This window comes from Tursiops truncatus, chromosome 2 (assembly GCF_011762595.2).
Source record: "Tursiops truncatus isolate mTurTru1 chromosome 2, mTurTru1.mat.Y, whole genome shotgun sequence".
Classification (NCBI taxonomy): Eukaryota; Metazoa; Chordata; class Mammalia; order Artiodactyla; family Delphinidae; genus Tursiops; species Tursiops truncatus.
The window spans coordinates 158831433-158847454 of record NC_047035.1 but is presented as its reverse complement, the minus strand read 5'-3'; the positions used below and the strand labels follow the sequence as shown (position 1 = coordinate 158847454).

The 16022-nt window shown below is 39.7% G+C and overlaps 1 protein-coding gene across 21 annotated transcripts in view; it reads right to left on the bottom strand.

The window, feature by feature from the left end:
- The window catches only part of PARD3 (par-3 family cell polarity regulator), a 676268-nt gene that overhangs the window by 268057 nt on the left and 392189 nt on the right, over nt 1-16022 (bottom strand). For 13 of the 21 annotated variants that reach the window (XM_033852392.2, XM_073801603.1, XM_073801604.1 and 10 more), the window contains 4 exons: nt 13082-13241; nt 6334-6523; nt 1566-1717; nt 459-503 (listed from right to left, as the gene is read on the bottom strand). In XM_033852392.2, the coding sequence (XP_033708283.1) occupies nt 459-503; nt 1566-1717; nt 6334-6523; nt 13082-13241 (547 nt within the window). The remainder of the gene's footprint in view (nt 1-458; nt 504-1565; nt 1718-6333; nt 6524-13081; nt 13242-16022) is intronic. The other 8 variants (XM_033852394.2, XM_033852396.2, XM_019933346.3 and 5 more) reach the window with 6 other exon arrangements.

The following is a 16022-nucleotide window of genomic DNA, read 5'->3' as shown; positions in this document are numbered from 1 at the left end:
ATACTAGACACTGTCCTTCAGTGAAAATATTTATATTTGTGCCATTATCCGTCAAACGAAAATCACCACTTTGAGAATCATGTTTTGGATGTTAACCTAAGCATCAGATAGATGACTCTGAAACAAAGAATCCACCCTAAGAGATCACGTTTTCAGGATTTTGACTTTTTTTATAAATTGTGACAAAACATTCCTACACAAATATAATTAAGAAGATCTAGGTTGTTTTAGTGTCTCTGAAGCACTAAATTATATTTCCATTTAGTATGTACTACAGTGATAAATTTCTTCTCACAGAAAATTTTCCTTTTCTTGTACCGTTTGATTTCCTACTATGAAAACATCCGTGCCAGCCTGGAATATTTATGTTTACGTGCTATGTGATTGGCAGCTCTACAATTATGATAAGCTCCTTGGACCACAGTTTCTATGGCAACAGTCTAAGTGTCCATTCTTACCTGCTTTCTGGTCATCCACTGTATTGAGTTTAGTCTCGTCAGCTACTGTTAAAAGGTAAATGTATAATGGTTAGCCCAGTTAGTCCCACAGCCCAACATGCTTCAACCATTCCCAGATCTTTTCAGTTAGGTGATAATTCTTAGGTAATATTTCATGCAAAATATATGAAATATCAAGCAAACATTCATAATCAAAAAAAAAGGGGAAAAAAAGCAGTGTCTCCATGCAATGCCAGTCATCTCATTTCACAGACACGTGTGTTATTGATATGTTAGCATATCACAATTAGCGAGGCAAGGAATCGCCCGATTTTTCTTTTCTGCATGGGATAAATGAATGTTTTTAGTCTCGAAGTACAAACAGCCACCAGAGAACAGCATAAATACGTTCTAGTTGATTAACGAAGGTTTTTCTAATCATTCAATTGGTGTATGGATATAATTAATTAATTTGTTGTTTGTTTGTTTTGGTTTTTGGTGGATTTGGATTTAAAAAGAGACACTACCCGATTGGTGCTTGATTGAACAACTAGGATTATTTTCCTCCTCTCATTTGCTTCCAAATACTTTCTACAATAAATATGCTCTCAAATTATGACTCCACTTAAAGGCCTTAATTATCAACACATAAGAGTTTCTATCAAATGAACCTTAAAGGACAGCAATGGAAGGAAAATATGAGGAAGTAACCAAACTCTAGACATGGATTGAGATAATGGTTTCTCTCCAAAACTGCTTCTTCTGGTTCGAGCGTCCCCACAACCAACCAAGTCATATTCCAATGAAATTGGTTTTCAGCAGCCAAAGTGTTAAAACATTTCATTTTTTTCAAGTAAAGATACATGAATAGAGCATGATAGGCACATGTGTTTGTTTCTTTTCTCATCAGAAAACATATATATTAACATATTGCACATGATGTAAACATGCCACTTAGAAGTACGGTTATCTCAAACTTGGAGAAAAACTAATTTTTGCCAAATTGCCTCATTTCGCATTTATTTTCTCTATGGCTCACAGTAAACAGACATGTGTTTGGGACCATTGATTTTCATCTGAAAGCATCTAAAGCGAATTTAGATAGAGGTTCATGGAGATCGTACTCACTACCTAAATCCATGCTTTTCGATTTTCGCGTTTTAACGAAATCCAATTGACTGGCATCTGAAAATTGCTTTGTGCGTTTTTCTGACATACTCTGACGTCCAAATCCCTCTCGTTGAAAAGCAAGAACTGGATCGACGTCTGGACTCAAAGAGCTGGTGTGAAGAGAAAGAGAAACATAAAAACATTTACTGAAAATAAGAGACGTGACGCTCAGGAAAGTTCATCTACACCTGTGTGTATGAATGTGTGTATATGGATATTCCTCAGAAATATTTAAACTAAATAGCACAAATATAGTCCATCAAAAGAACTGTGGTTGTGTAGGAGGTGACAGGAAAATACGACATTAATTTACATTTAGAGCAATTCCTTCTCCATGTGAGGAAGACTGAATCTTTGAGAAAAACTTTCATATATTAATACAAATACTGGCAGCAAATTAGTGACTATATGAATTGCAACTGAATAGAAGTTTTGAGAAGGGTACGTTCTGCAGACTTGTGGTTGACAAGGGGGAGGGGAATGGGGGAGGGATGGATTGGGAGTTTGGGATTAGCAGATGCAAACTATTATATACAAAATGGATAAACAACAAGGTCCTACTGTATCGCACAGGGAACTCTATTCAATACCCTGTGATAAACCATAATGGAAACGAATATGAAAAAGAATGTATATAGGCATAACTGAATCACTTTGCTGTACAGCAGAAATTAACACAACACTGTAAATCAACTATACTTCAGTAAAATGAATTTTGTTAAAAAAAGGATATGTTCTGGTCATCTTATATATCCTTTATCTTGTGTTTCAGAAAAAAAACCAAAACACCTTTATGGCATGTAGTTTTATGAGGATGTAGCTTCTCTGCAATACTTAAATCAACTGAGAAGAAATCAACTCAACAAATCACGATTAGAACCTACTCTGATGAAAGTGTGGTGCCGGGTACCAAAGTCAAAGTAATAAATAAGAAAAGATCTCTATTCCCTAAGAAGAATACCAAACCAGGAGCACACAGAAGACTCTGTGGATGCTCGGATGGGAGACTGACTGGTATTCCAGGGAGTCAGGAAAAGCATGACTAAGTCTGGATGGCATTTGGTTTGTGTGACACCAACACAGTGGCTCCCGCAGAGACGATGAAACACAGGGCAGATCAGTGGTAACAGGATACAGTATCCAGTGTCTTCACAATGGAAGTGGCAGGGGAATCGGTCCTATTTGTAAAATCCCACTAACACTTTCAGAAGCACCACCAGGTGTTGTGAGCCCAGCCCCACAATGACGTGGTTCTTCTCTGTGCTGAGCACGGTGAGTAAACAGAGAGCTCTCCTATATCAGTGTGGAGCCACCTTGCCTATGTGGCCACAGGTAGGAGAACATCCCTCCGCAGCTCACTGGACATGCTAGAATGTGGTGGTCTCTCCACTACGTCCGCTTCCACTATACACGCCCTCCTTAGGCTTCTGCTGGAAACCAGCTTCTCTAACCCTGTATTGGTCCTATGGGAATGACCATGCATACTGATAAAAGGGTAGTGATCTGGTTTGGATACGTATCAGAAATTTAGCTGCAATTCACTGTGCATGAAATGACAGATGGCATTAGGGAAAGGCTAAACCAAAAACTGCGACAAGGAAGACATGAAGGCAGTGCTTCGCCATCAGGTGATGTGGCCTGAACGCTTTGAGTCCCTGTGTCTTCATTGGCTCCATGAAGAAAAGAGTGGCCCCAACCCCTGGCCGGGCCACTGAGAGAATTCAAGGACACAAGGGGAAAGCCCTCAGTAAACTGCAGACCACCATGCAAAATAAATTATTATTAGCCAACAAAGACTTGCTATCTCAAATTTTCAAAGTTATGAAAATTATAACGGAAACAGGGTATTTAAAAACCAAGCGCCAACCGAAACCTCAAAAAGGAAATGAACGATCCTTCTCCATCTTTTCCACCAAGTACAGAGCAGGGCCCGGGGAGGAGGCAACGTAGGTGCCTGGGACTCAGAATTCAAGGGAGCTCTGATCTCAGGGTCCTGTGAGTTCAGGGGCCACACCTGAGAGTGAGAAGCTCCTTACGTTTGCTCCCCTGGGCACCTAGCTTGCTTAACCCTTGTTCTGGCCCAGGGACTGGGAGCTCAGCCCAAAGCAAAAACGATTTTTTTATGTAAAACACTATGTTATATCCTAATCAGTGTTATTTTGTTTGCATCCTACACTAAATCTTTTCATTTTTAACATATCATATCTCATCTGTAAAGCCCAGAATAAATCTGACGTTCCAGGAAGCAGCAGGGTCATGTGCACCTTGAAGGCTTAGGTGTCCCTTCTCGTACTACTCTGCTTAGACCCTATGTATGTATGTATGTATGTATGTACATGTGTGTGCAGAGCTCCAGCATATATGATGCATATAAGTGTAGACTGCTTTTACATATTTCTTAAATATATATGTGTGTGTATATTATGCTTATATAGTAGTGTCCACGTACTACTATGCTTATAATTTCCAGGACACATACACCCCAATTCGAAAACACAGTCCTAGAAGTGAAAAATTAAAACCTATATGGTGAGAACAATCTTGCAACAATAAACACTAAATATGATATTTGAACTAAGAGTAATTCTTTCTGTTTGTGTGTTCATTATGGCCGCGCCACGCGGCATACGGGATCTTAGTTCCCCGACCAGGGATCGCACCCGCGTCCCCTGCAGTGGAAGCTCGGAGTCTGAACCACGGGACCGCCGGGGAAGTCCAAGAGTAATTCTTTTAGATACTGAAAGTTGATCTCTCCGACTATGCTGCACATGCTCGTCAACCCTCTTCTGTATCGTGTGAATTACACGAAAACCTGAATTCCAAACTAGGTGTCAAATGTGTGAACAGAGTGAATCTGCAATACATTTTTAATAAAAATTATTGGGTAAAGGTTTTTCAAAGAAGTACAAATTTTTGTTCCTGAAAGCCACATATTGGCGTATTTTTTAAACTAATTTTATATCCTCCGAAATTATGTTGTCACTAAGATGAGAATTTGCTGTTTTACCTTCTTCACCTTAAAAACGTTGTTATGTTCCCTAAATCAGTTCATGGATTGAAAACAAGTATATTCTATCAGTTAAGAAATGCAAACTTTAGCCATTTGACATATTCAGCCTTCCACAATCGTGCAGCGAACTGTACACATACACAACTGAAAACGGCAAATGAGTTTTTGAGTGAATAAGCATCTTAAAATAACTATTCTTAAACCATAACATAATTAATTCTTCCCATTAAACTAATTTCAGACACAAGAAACAATACGCTAGCATACTTAGCAAGTTAGTCTGCAGGACTGACAGCTGATTCTTTAAAGAATGTAACCATACCCTGACCCCCCCCCAAAAGTTATTAAAATTCCAGTTATTAATCCTGCCTTATTGCCCTTTTGTTTTCATAACATTTTCATCAAGGATTAGGGAGATATTGTCAGGCTGGAAAAGCTTACATTTTCTGCTGTGATTCAGAACAGCTGCCATTCTTGTTTGGATAACCCTTCATTCATATTCTTTTCCAGCCCCTGCACATTCCCCACAGCAAAATCATACAAGTCCTCACTGTTTTATGAATCCCCTTAGGGAAATTAATGCCACACTCCAGCCCTGCTCGTTGTTTATTGACTTTCACCAATACAGCATTTCTTAAGGCCTCAAACATCTATTCCTATGGCTGCCTTCAAAATTCCTCATCACGGTGGAGACTCAAAAGGTTTTTGTCCCTTCGATGAATACTGCAAATATCTAATCCTTACTTTCTCTGTCATTGCTTTCACTTTCAGAAAGAGATATAAACTGCAGCGGTAAATGCTACAGCGTCTGATTCAGGTGGGTTTTTACTTTGTATGGTAGTTCCCCCTCTACGTTGAACCAAAAAACTCGTTCAAAGGTAAGCTGTTATCACGCGGGCTTGAGTGTAGCTCAATGCCACAACACTGAAATATCATTTTGCTGATGGATTCTTAAAAGACCCCAGAGAAAGGGCAAGAAGAAGATTCTGGTATAATGCTTCACATGGTTGTGTTCATTATCACTACAGCCTTCCAAGGTCATCCCTAGGAGGGACCTTCCTTTCGCTTATTGATGTATATAATTACTAGGCAAATGAGGACACTCATCCACATTTATCTGCCACACGCTGGTTCAATAATATCAAATGCTTTCTTATATTTTTAGAGATACAGGAGAAAAAATAGCATTAGACTGCCCCTGAAGTCATAATGTTAGAAGTAAGTACAAAGACTAGTAGAGTTATAGCGCTCTAAAAAGAAAATCTGAAAAAGCTTCTTCCCACTCCCAGAACGTAACAACTACTAATTTGGCCAAAGTCGTCGAATTGTTACAAACTCTCAGTCACCGGAGGGATTTGCTTAGAATTTATTTATGGAATAGGAAAACAATTCGTCAAATTAACACAGATCTAAAATAAAAGTTTCACTTGTGAAACTTAACTTCAATGAGTAGGGTTTGGGGGTGAGTGGTAGTTTTCTCGTTGGTTTGGCTGAACTCTTAACGATAGCCCTGGAAAGGCTAACACAGTTGGGCAGGTTTATGAGGCTGGGGGGAATCTTTTGTTTGAGGAGTGACAACTACGAGTATTAAATAATTATTATTAAATCAGAACACCGCTATAAAAGACACTGATTCACTGTGCTCGGTGACAGACCGTTTAACCCTAAAATCAAGTGTGACTGCAATTAACCGATGTTTCCCAACAGTGCTCTTACCACTCTGCTGACTCACTGATGCCGGCCTTGGCCCACGCGCCAGTGTCCGTTGTCACAAATCCTACATCATCGTGGGAGCTGGAAGATGACTGGTCAGAGAGATGTGGGGGGAGTACTGGCAGCCTGTCATCCTCGATAATGACAGTGTCATCTTGGGGCATATTCACCGTGGGGGACAGCTGGTATTTACCTGTCCAGTGGAAAAAAACAAAGAGAAATTCTAGACATCCATCTAAGGGTTATGTATATGAATGTTAACACTTTGCTACATTAGAAAAAGTCTAAATTTCCAAAATCTGCTCAACCTGGTAGAAAAATAGAATTAAGTAAACTTATTTTTCATAAATGAATGTCAAAGGGAGACCTCCGGTCTATTCCCTCCTCTTGACACGACAGCTATGGTGCTCTGGGTGCGGTATTCAGTGTCTCTGGTATTAAGTTTCCTAAGGCCAGAGATGATCTCCAGAATGATTTCTAATGTGAAAATGCCACGTAGACTTGAAGTCGTTTATAGTCCTTTGAAAATTTTTACCAGGAAATTTGGAGGGAAGCCCTGCAGACTTACATCAATCATTCACTCATTCACTAGCTGGGCACCTACCACCATCTCTGCCTCTCAATGGCTCACACCTCAGAGAAGAAGACAGATAAAGTAGTAATTGATTGGTGCTCTGAGTGATGTACCAGAAGTGCCCTGGCACTCACTAGTGCTGGCAATCGCCTGGGTAGCTGAAGGAAGAGGATGCTGGGAGTCTTAAAAAAAAGTCAACATCCGAGATGGGTTTTGAATGATTAATACGATCTCTTCTACTGTAAGAAATGATGACATTGATTTTAGACATCAGCAACAACATCATTAAATGCATGATGGAGGAAAGTACACAGTGCACTCAGGTGACACTTCAAAGATGAGTGCATGCAGAACCGGGGCCTTGTGGAGAGATGGCAGGAGTGATGTTAAAGAGGAAAGATTAGGATCTCACTGCCCAGAGGTTTTTCAGGCCAAGACAGGGGAGCTTGTAAATTTTGATTTATTCAATTAGGATACAGTGTTCTCGGTAAGAAAAGACCCAGAACTGTCCACATTGATCAGTTTCTTTCAGTAAAATCTGCTCAGGTTCTGGGATCGGCATGATAGGCGTTTATCTTTCCTGGGATAAAATTATAATTCAGGGGCCTGAATCCTTAAAGATAAAGCTGAGGTCCAAATGTTGCCATCTTCCTCCCCAAAACACCTATAGTTCTTCTGGCTTCCTCCTCAAACCTTGGGCCATATTTCCTCTGAGCAAGAACTCATGGGCGAAGCTTCGGTTCACATGGATATCTTATGAAAGGCTGTCCTCAGAGAAACATGCATCACGGTGTGGTGTCGCCCTACTGGCCTGTCTCTCCCAACACAGCAAGGAGAACGGACAGTTTCCCTGTCACCTTACAGGAGGATGGAAACACTGTCATCTCAAGTCCAATGTCCACAGCTGTTAAGTCAGCTCTCCTGGTTCCTATGCAAATAAAAAGGATTGTTGCACTTTCCCAATCCTACCACCGTTTCAAACAGGGTGCCCTTGTCCTTTACGAGTAATTGCTTTTAAAAATAGCACAATAGCAATGTGAAGACAGTTCATGAACATTTTCACATCTGTCTTAAGATCTAATTTTTAAACATTCACAAGAATGTGTAAACGATAATTTTCGTTTTAACACCATTTTGGAAACTGGGAGATGGCATATATAGACTTGAAGCATCTTTTAAAATATATATTATTCTAGACATTTCAACAAAGGAGCAAACACTAAGTTGATCTTTTCAGGACAACCCACAAAAGCAAACTTGCTAGAAATTTCAAATGCAATCATTACTTAGCATCAACTACCCTATTACAGAAATAATATATGTTCACTGAAACCTCTACTCAGCAAATTATCATGAAAAATACTCTATTTTGATTTGAAATGCATCCATTTTGACAAACTGTGAAAACTAGCAACTGTTTATAAACGCTCATGATAAAAATGTAAATCAAATTTAATATTCCATTGCTTCCCTTTCCTGAATTCAAATCAATGCCTACTTGAGTTTTAGGATACTAGTACAGAAAGACAGAAATCTGTTCAATAAAATATCATTCGTAAATAAGATCGGACATTCCAGTACTATTACCTAAAGAAACATTTCCTTCCCAAAACATACTTTTTTCCCCAAAAAGTGTACAGAATGACAAATCCAAGTTCTCCCTGGTAGCTCACCACTGACAAGGCACATGTCACAGCATTAAATGTCATGTCCTCACAGAGGCACAATTTATTGGAAGAAACTATATTGGTATAATATAGCACATTCGTTTCTAAACACAAAACCAAAACTGTTCATGCAATATATTCTGAGAGACGGTCTAGCAAGCAGTATGGAACACAGAATGGTTCTTCATGTGACAGTCCTTTTTTATGTTGTTTTGAGTAGAAATATTGTTCCTTAGGTGATCTAAAAATTCATACCTAAAGAAACTGCGGGAAATGTCCCTATTAACCGTAAGACAAGGATTCAGCTTTTTTTCTTTCCCCTATGATTCTGGAGGCTAATATTTCAAAAGACTTGAGAATATATGTTTTCCATCAATTTTCCACTTCTTAACATACTTGCGACGAACAGTGTTTTGGGATGCAGCTCCAAGAATATATTGGGGGTAATGAACTAAGCTATCAAACTACATATTCTACCAAACTCCCCTTAGAATAACTCTCAATTATGTTTGCAGGTACTTGGCATATCCTAAATGTGAACCCTTTGAAGGGTGACTTCAGAAACCTTTGATCCGGTTTTTGATGAATAAACTCTCCTTTCCTCAACTAGTTAACCAACAAACTAAGATTTAGACTGTAGCCGAGTGAAACAATGAGATGCAGAATGACTGTTTGCTAAACATTTATTCATTGGTACATTTACATAGAAGGCAACACTACGTGAAATGAGAAACCTTTTGCCAGAGATCTGACTCACAATAAAAACAACCTTAATATTCCATTTTTCTACGTTGACTTTCTAACAAGATCAAAGTATTCTGAACAGAATTATTTTTTAAACTCACCAAAATGTATCAATATAAAAACTACTAAGATTACATTAAAAAATGGAGACCACAGATTTCAGTTGTGCATTAAACGGAAAAATTCTTCAGATAAAAAAGTTGGAAAACATTTAAGGTTCCATGCTCCCAAATGTCAGCTTGTGATGTGTCCTATGAAGTGAACACGCTGGTGACATTAGCTACACCTATTACCTCTGTGGTTATTAGTAGTACCAGTTAAGACAGTCCAGCCATTTGTAAAATATTTTTAAGGCTTTTAAAAGGAAGAAATCCTATGTAGCCTTGCTACAGATTTCTTGTTGATAAATATCCAAAATTACTCCTTGCAAATCCATGGTAGTGGAAAGTCAGCCGATACGGACGACACTTGGAGAACTCTTGCCGTTGGCTGCCACTCTGGCTGACCCCACCAAGAGCTAAGGAGATCGATCAGGTTCCAGTAATGGGGGACTCGTGACTCAGAAAAATATGCATCGTAATTCTGGTTCAGAAACACGGAAGTCTGGGGCTTCAGACCTGTCACTTAACTTCTTCGGGCCAGAATTCCCCTGAACAGACGTTTAGTAGGTTGGAGTACACGATTTGTAAGGTTGTTGCAAAAATAACTTCTTTGATTTTTAAATCACACTGGTTGCCAGAATGGAAGATTCTGTTAAGACTGTCTGAAGCCAGTTGCTTGAAAATGTGGGTACTTAAAAATGGGTGTCAATAAAGGATGAATGTCACTAACACTTATTGTGTGATCCCAGTATTCCTCAGAGATGGCTATTTTTAGAAAGAGGAAAGAGCCAAGAACAAAATAAAACAAAAATCGTCATGGGATCTTGGGACTTAGTTCTTTTATCTGTTAAGTGGGAAAGTGTAGCTGATGACATCTGACATGCTTCCAACTCTAAAATCTCTTCCTTTTTTGGTCTAGTTTTTGGAAGCTTCTCTCCTGGGTTAGGTTCCCATAGAAATGAGTCAGAAAGCCTCAAAGCTCCTTTTGGGTCTAGAGTCCCACAGGAGGAATATGCTACATGAAAATTCACCCTATCCACATAAAATCAATCACTTCTTAATGTAGTCAGCTGGAATTTCAATACAAAGTTCTATCTGAATCATAGCAGATCACGGAGCAGATACCACCACCTCCACTGGTGTCTACACAGGAGATATCCTAAAGGTAGAGAAGACGACTGCTAGCCAGACAAGATCTGAAAATTTTCCATGCACCCAGATACTGTGCCCAGCAGTAAATACTGTTGCTATTGGTTTAGGTTAACTGAAAGTCAATGCTTTAATTTCTTATATTTGGTACCTGGCTTTGGTATCTTGTTGCAAGGTACTATCTTTGCAAGATTTCTAACTTTAAGTGGAAAGTGATGTTACGAACACTGTCTGTTTCTTAGGGCCCATGATGCTGAAATAGGGACTGACAAAGACTGAGGAATTCTCGAATTTGTAAAACTCAAGATAAATCAAATTAAGCATATATATTTCTCAGAGTAAAACTATATGGGATCCCTAGTTTCCCACACAACATGTAAAAAACTATCTTAAGAAAATATCCAAATCGTTCACATCAATTTGGCCTACCAACGAAGAGTAAGGAGTCTGTCACTGCCCCCCACCCCAGCCCAAAAGGCCACGCACAGTACATCACAAAGCACAGAGCTGGACGATTACTGCCCCAGCAGAAGCATCTGGCATTTTCAAGTCCATTACATCTCTAGCAGAGGGAAGGGAAAAAAATGCCAACTCTAGTGCAAACTTAAGAGGACTAACGAGGCCACAGCTAATAAAATCAGAGCAATAGACTGAAGAAAAAGAAAGTATCCTCAACCCATATATACAGCATTTCCAAAGGTCACTAGGTGAATTGGGGGGGGGGTTTGTTTTTTAGTTTTAGTTTTTCGCCTTCCTCTGAAGCATCAGGGACTGGAGTCAGGACGCAGGTTACAGGAACTGGTGGACCAATGGTCTGATTCAGTATGGCAAGTCCTATGTTCCTATAATAAAGGGGAAATTACAGCGAATCACTTTGTATGCACGCAGATCCAGGGAACACATACACTCTCTCGCTCAAGGGGTCTTGAATTTTCATCAATAAAAAAGTATTTAACTGGTCTCCCTGGTGGCTCAGTGGCTGAGAGTCCGCCTGCCGATGCAGGGGATGCGGGTTCGTGCTCCGGTCCAGGAAGATCCCACATGCCGCGGAGCGGCTGGGCCCGTGAGCCATGGCCGCTGAGCCTGCGCGTCTGGAGCCTGTGCTCCGCAACGGGAGAGGCCACAGCAGTGAGAGGCCCACGTACCGCAAAAAAAAAAAGAAGTATTTAACGAAGATAAAGTGTCACAGCAAAACCAGGAAAGTAGGGAAAACCCCACCGCGGTGAGGAGAGTGATCATTAATAAGCAAAGGTTAATCTGACAAACTATGTGCAATGCCTGTCACCTGACAGGTGTGCAATATCTTCCGCGTCCTTCCCCGACTGGCACTATGTCAAGCAGGCCAAAAGAAAACTGTTGGCAAAATTAAACCAGAGAGCTGGCGCGTCTTCATTCTACACGTCACAAACTAAGAAATGAGGAATTTAGCGATTTTTCCAAACAAGAAAGCTGGAAGGATTAGAGGAAGAACAACAGAAAATTCTACCAGTCACGTTCACGTGTTTTTCCTATCGCGCCCGCTAGAAAGTTCTTTGACGGCAGACTGATTCTCACTTGTCTTTGTATCTACAGCAAAAGTATATACACAATGTCTTGCCAACAGCAGGCTTTCCATAAACATCCACTGATGAAGGAAACAAATTCCTGTTCCAGCGAAGCTTCCTAATGGAGACGTGGATTGTATTAAATCTCCATTAAGTGTGCTCAAAATGGAGTTAAATTTAGGTTGTACTTCATATTAGAGGCTTGCGAAACACACCAGCAATGAGTGTTTTATGTCACGTGCTATTTTAATCAAAACAGCTTCTTATGTGTTAAATTTGACAACTCTCACAAGCGAATCCCAAGATGAGCAACTCAGTAAATCAAACCACTCTGGTGGCAAAGCAAGTCTTTATTAACGGGATCTGTTAGCAGAGAGCTGAACGGCTGCAGAGCAAGTGCTAATCACCTCCTTCCTCACTGGGGGCCACGCAGACAGTATGGTGCTGAATGCAGACAAAGGATGTGAAAAACTAGTTTCAGGATTTTCAAATGAAGGCTTTGAAAAAGTCAAGATGCAATTGAAAAAGGGTAACACCTTATTAAGTACAGGCCACAAAATGTGAATATTCACATACATGCATACACATATTTTTCCCCTCCCTCCAAACAGTGCTATTGTAAACATGTAACTTTTGAATCCTTCTTGCCATAAGCCACTAAATGTTGATTTAAAAACAAAACCACAGCTTCACTTATCGTCTCAAACATGCTAAGAATATCTTGATCATTGGAAAACACTTCTGTGTGATCCCCTTCTTTTTTCTCTTTCCCACGTTACAGGATCCAAAACTCACTTAACAAAATCAATGTATTGACTTCCTCTCTTCACATTAACACTTCCTGAATGATTATAATGAAGCTGCTCCTCTTCCCCTTGAAATCATGGGCCTCCTTTACATTAATGTTACATTAATAACCTCTCTGTGAACCAGTAAAAGCATAAAAACAAGACGTGATCAACAGGGTTTTACCTGACTCACCCATTATCCTGCTGAGCGCAGCATTTCTCGTGGGCGATTCATCAAGCCCCTCAAGCCCGCTGTAGAGGGAGTGGGAAATCCTTCGTTCTCTATCATCCAACACCGTTTCAATGGGCAGCTCAGGTCCAGAGGGGCTCCCAGGTGACTTCAGCTGCAGAGAGCGGGGTGGGGGGGCGAGGTAAAGTCAGAACTGGAGGCCCATGACCAGCATGGGGGAATTAGACCCAACTTGCCCAGGGTCTGCATCGAACTGGGTACCAAATGAACTAGAACTTTTCACCCTGTACCAAAATAGTTTGCGATGACAGCTTTGCCTAATGACCAACTTTCTGTGCCACTTTACACTGTGCCTCCCATGAAGCTGTCAGATTTCAACCACTGGAGGAAAAATATGTAGATTAAAGGCTTTTTAATCACACTCACCTTGTTGCTTATTTTTTTTCAGCTTGACAGTACCTGTTGAAGTCAATCTGAGTTATGGTTTAACTCAGAAATCTTTATGCGATGTTGCCCTGCGCTAGACATGCTTTATCATTATCAGAATGGAAGCTAGAATTTAAGTCTACTTTTCACACTTAGAGTGCATAAATACACCTAACAGCACACCTTGGTGTGTGTGGGGGGAGAATGACCACCCGCTCTCTAAGACCTAAAGACCACTTGTCAGTTCGGGTGTCTTCAACAATACACCGAGCCTCAGTTTCTTCTGCTGAAATTAGAAACAATCATCCTATTCTCTCATTGTGTTCTTAAGTATGAGATAGTAACTGAGAGAAAATAAACTACACAGGATATTGACAAAACAGAAGTAAAAAACCCAGTATTCTAATAAGGCAGGCAAAGGTAGCTATTTTGCAAATATACAGAATCTGCTAGATAAGCAAAGAATATAGGTGGATTCCTATCACCAAGAATTAAAATGGTATGTGGCGTTGTTTAAGACAGCTGTGCCTTATAAAGTCATACACTTCATAAACATAATATGAGTGAGAACTCTATACTAGTAAAGCCATGAAACAAGGAGGAACAAAGCACACAAATCCTCCCAGTGTGGGCTCTGAGGTTAACCCCACCAACTAAAATCTTATGATGCTTTGGAGCTGGCCGGCAGCCAGAGACAGGGAGGGCTGGGGGGTGGGGTGGAGGGGCCCGTGTGGAGGCAGGGAGCAGAGCACAGCAAAGTGGAGAGAGGACTGCACATTCCAAACAGAGGAAACCACAACTGTGGCTCCTTCACCTGAACAAATTATTATTTCTGTTAGAAGCTATCATCTGTTTAATATAAATGAGATATTTAATGAAGTTCCGAATTGTAGACTTATCTCGCCCAGTTTGATAAGCACCGGGGAGATTTAATGCACTGAAGGGTCAACACAATTACAATTGGAGGCACGTCAAACTGCGGGAGAATAATAAACTTGCAGCGCTAGTGAATTAGACTCAATAAGGTTTAAATTGTGAAATGAGGATTTATTAGTTTTTTTTTTTTTTAAATTGCAGCTTACAACTGACAGCTTTACTGAAAAGTAAATTAAATATTCCAGGTCTTAGATGTAAAAAAATACAAGAACATTTTCTGAAAGAACATTATTCCTAAATTCCAAGGTACTTTGGAGAAGTAAAAACAAACACAACAAATACCCAATCCCTTTAAAAACAGGCATGTGTGAATTTTTTTAATGAGCACATACATTAGAGACCTGCTATACAAGTCTCAACACACAAGACCTGCATCCTACACAATAATTTATTTAATCATAAGACAGACAACACAACCTCGAGTTTGCTTAACAAATACATTTAATTGAAGCATATAACTGCAATTTTCTAGATGATAAAATCTTTATAAAGCACCTTTATGAGAAATCCCTAAATATCCCAAGAGGCTATTTTAGAATTTTATAAAGTCAAATAAAAATTCTATTTTAAAAATAGCACATGCAGGCTTTCCAGAGAAAAACAATAAGATGCCTGTTCATTAGGAACCTTGTACTTGAACACTTTCATGGGAAAGCTTCTGTACCTCCCCACCTCCCTAACCATGTCTAATTTGCATCTCAAAAGACAGATTTAAATGAAGACATCAATGGCCAAATACATAAATATTTAACAGAAGACACAATGCCTTTTAATTTCTTAAAAAAAAACTGATTGGAGTACAGAGTTTTGTTTTAAATCTTTTGATGGTTTTTTTTGTTACAAGCAATTGAGTTTAAGAAAGAGGAATGCATCGCATCATCAGAGTGGGAGCTTAGCCACTCCAAGAAGGGCAGTCCTGGAAGACTGGCCTGGCCTTCCTGCAGTATGGGCTGCTCCCAGGCCCTTCTGATCATCTCCACATATAAAAACCTTATCAAATTAAGCTTAATTCAAAGAAGACACCAAAATAAAAGAACTGCAATTTTCACTTTGTCGTTTTAACTGCAAAAAATGTTCTTCCATCCAACAGAACTCAGTCCCGAGTAGGGACAATTGTGTGGGACGCCCTCAACTCCATCCCTAAGAAAATAGGAAAGCCTTTACATCCATTAAAGAAAACTAGGTTGCAGCAAGATAACTCATACTGGGGATCAGCATAAAGTGATCCAGTCTCTTCCCAGAGTAACGTGGAGAGATATGTCACAGGCCGAAGAATATCCTATATTCTGTGACCAGGCCATCGATTTCACTTTGTGGTCACTATCCTCACAAAATAATAAGTTAGGTGAATCATAAAGATTCATGCTGATCAATATTTATCAGAACTTCATTTACAAAGACACAAAAATTGGGAATTACCCCATATCTATAAACAATGTAATGTAGTACGCTCTTAAAAAGATATTCAAAGGACCATATATTGCTTTTACAATCAGAAAATAATAAGTGCTATTCAATAACAAAGAACTGGATATTGTCCAGTGCATATGCTTCATATTACACATTTGGCCTA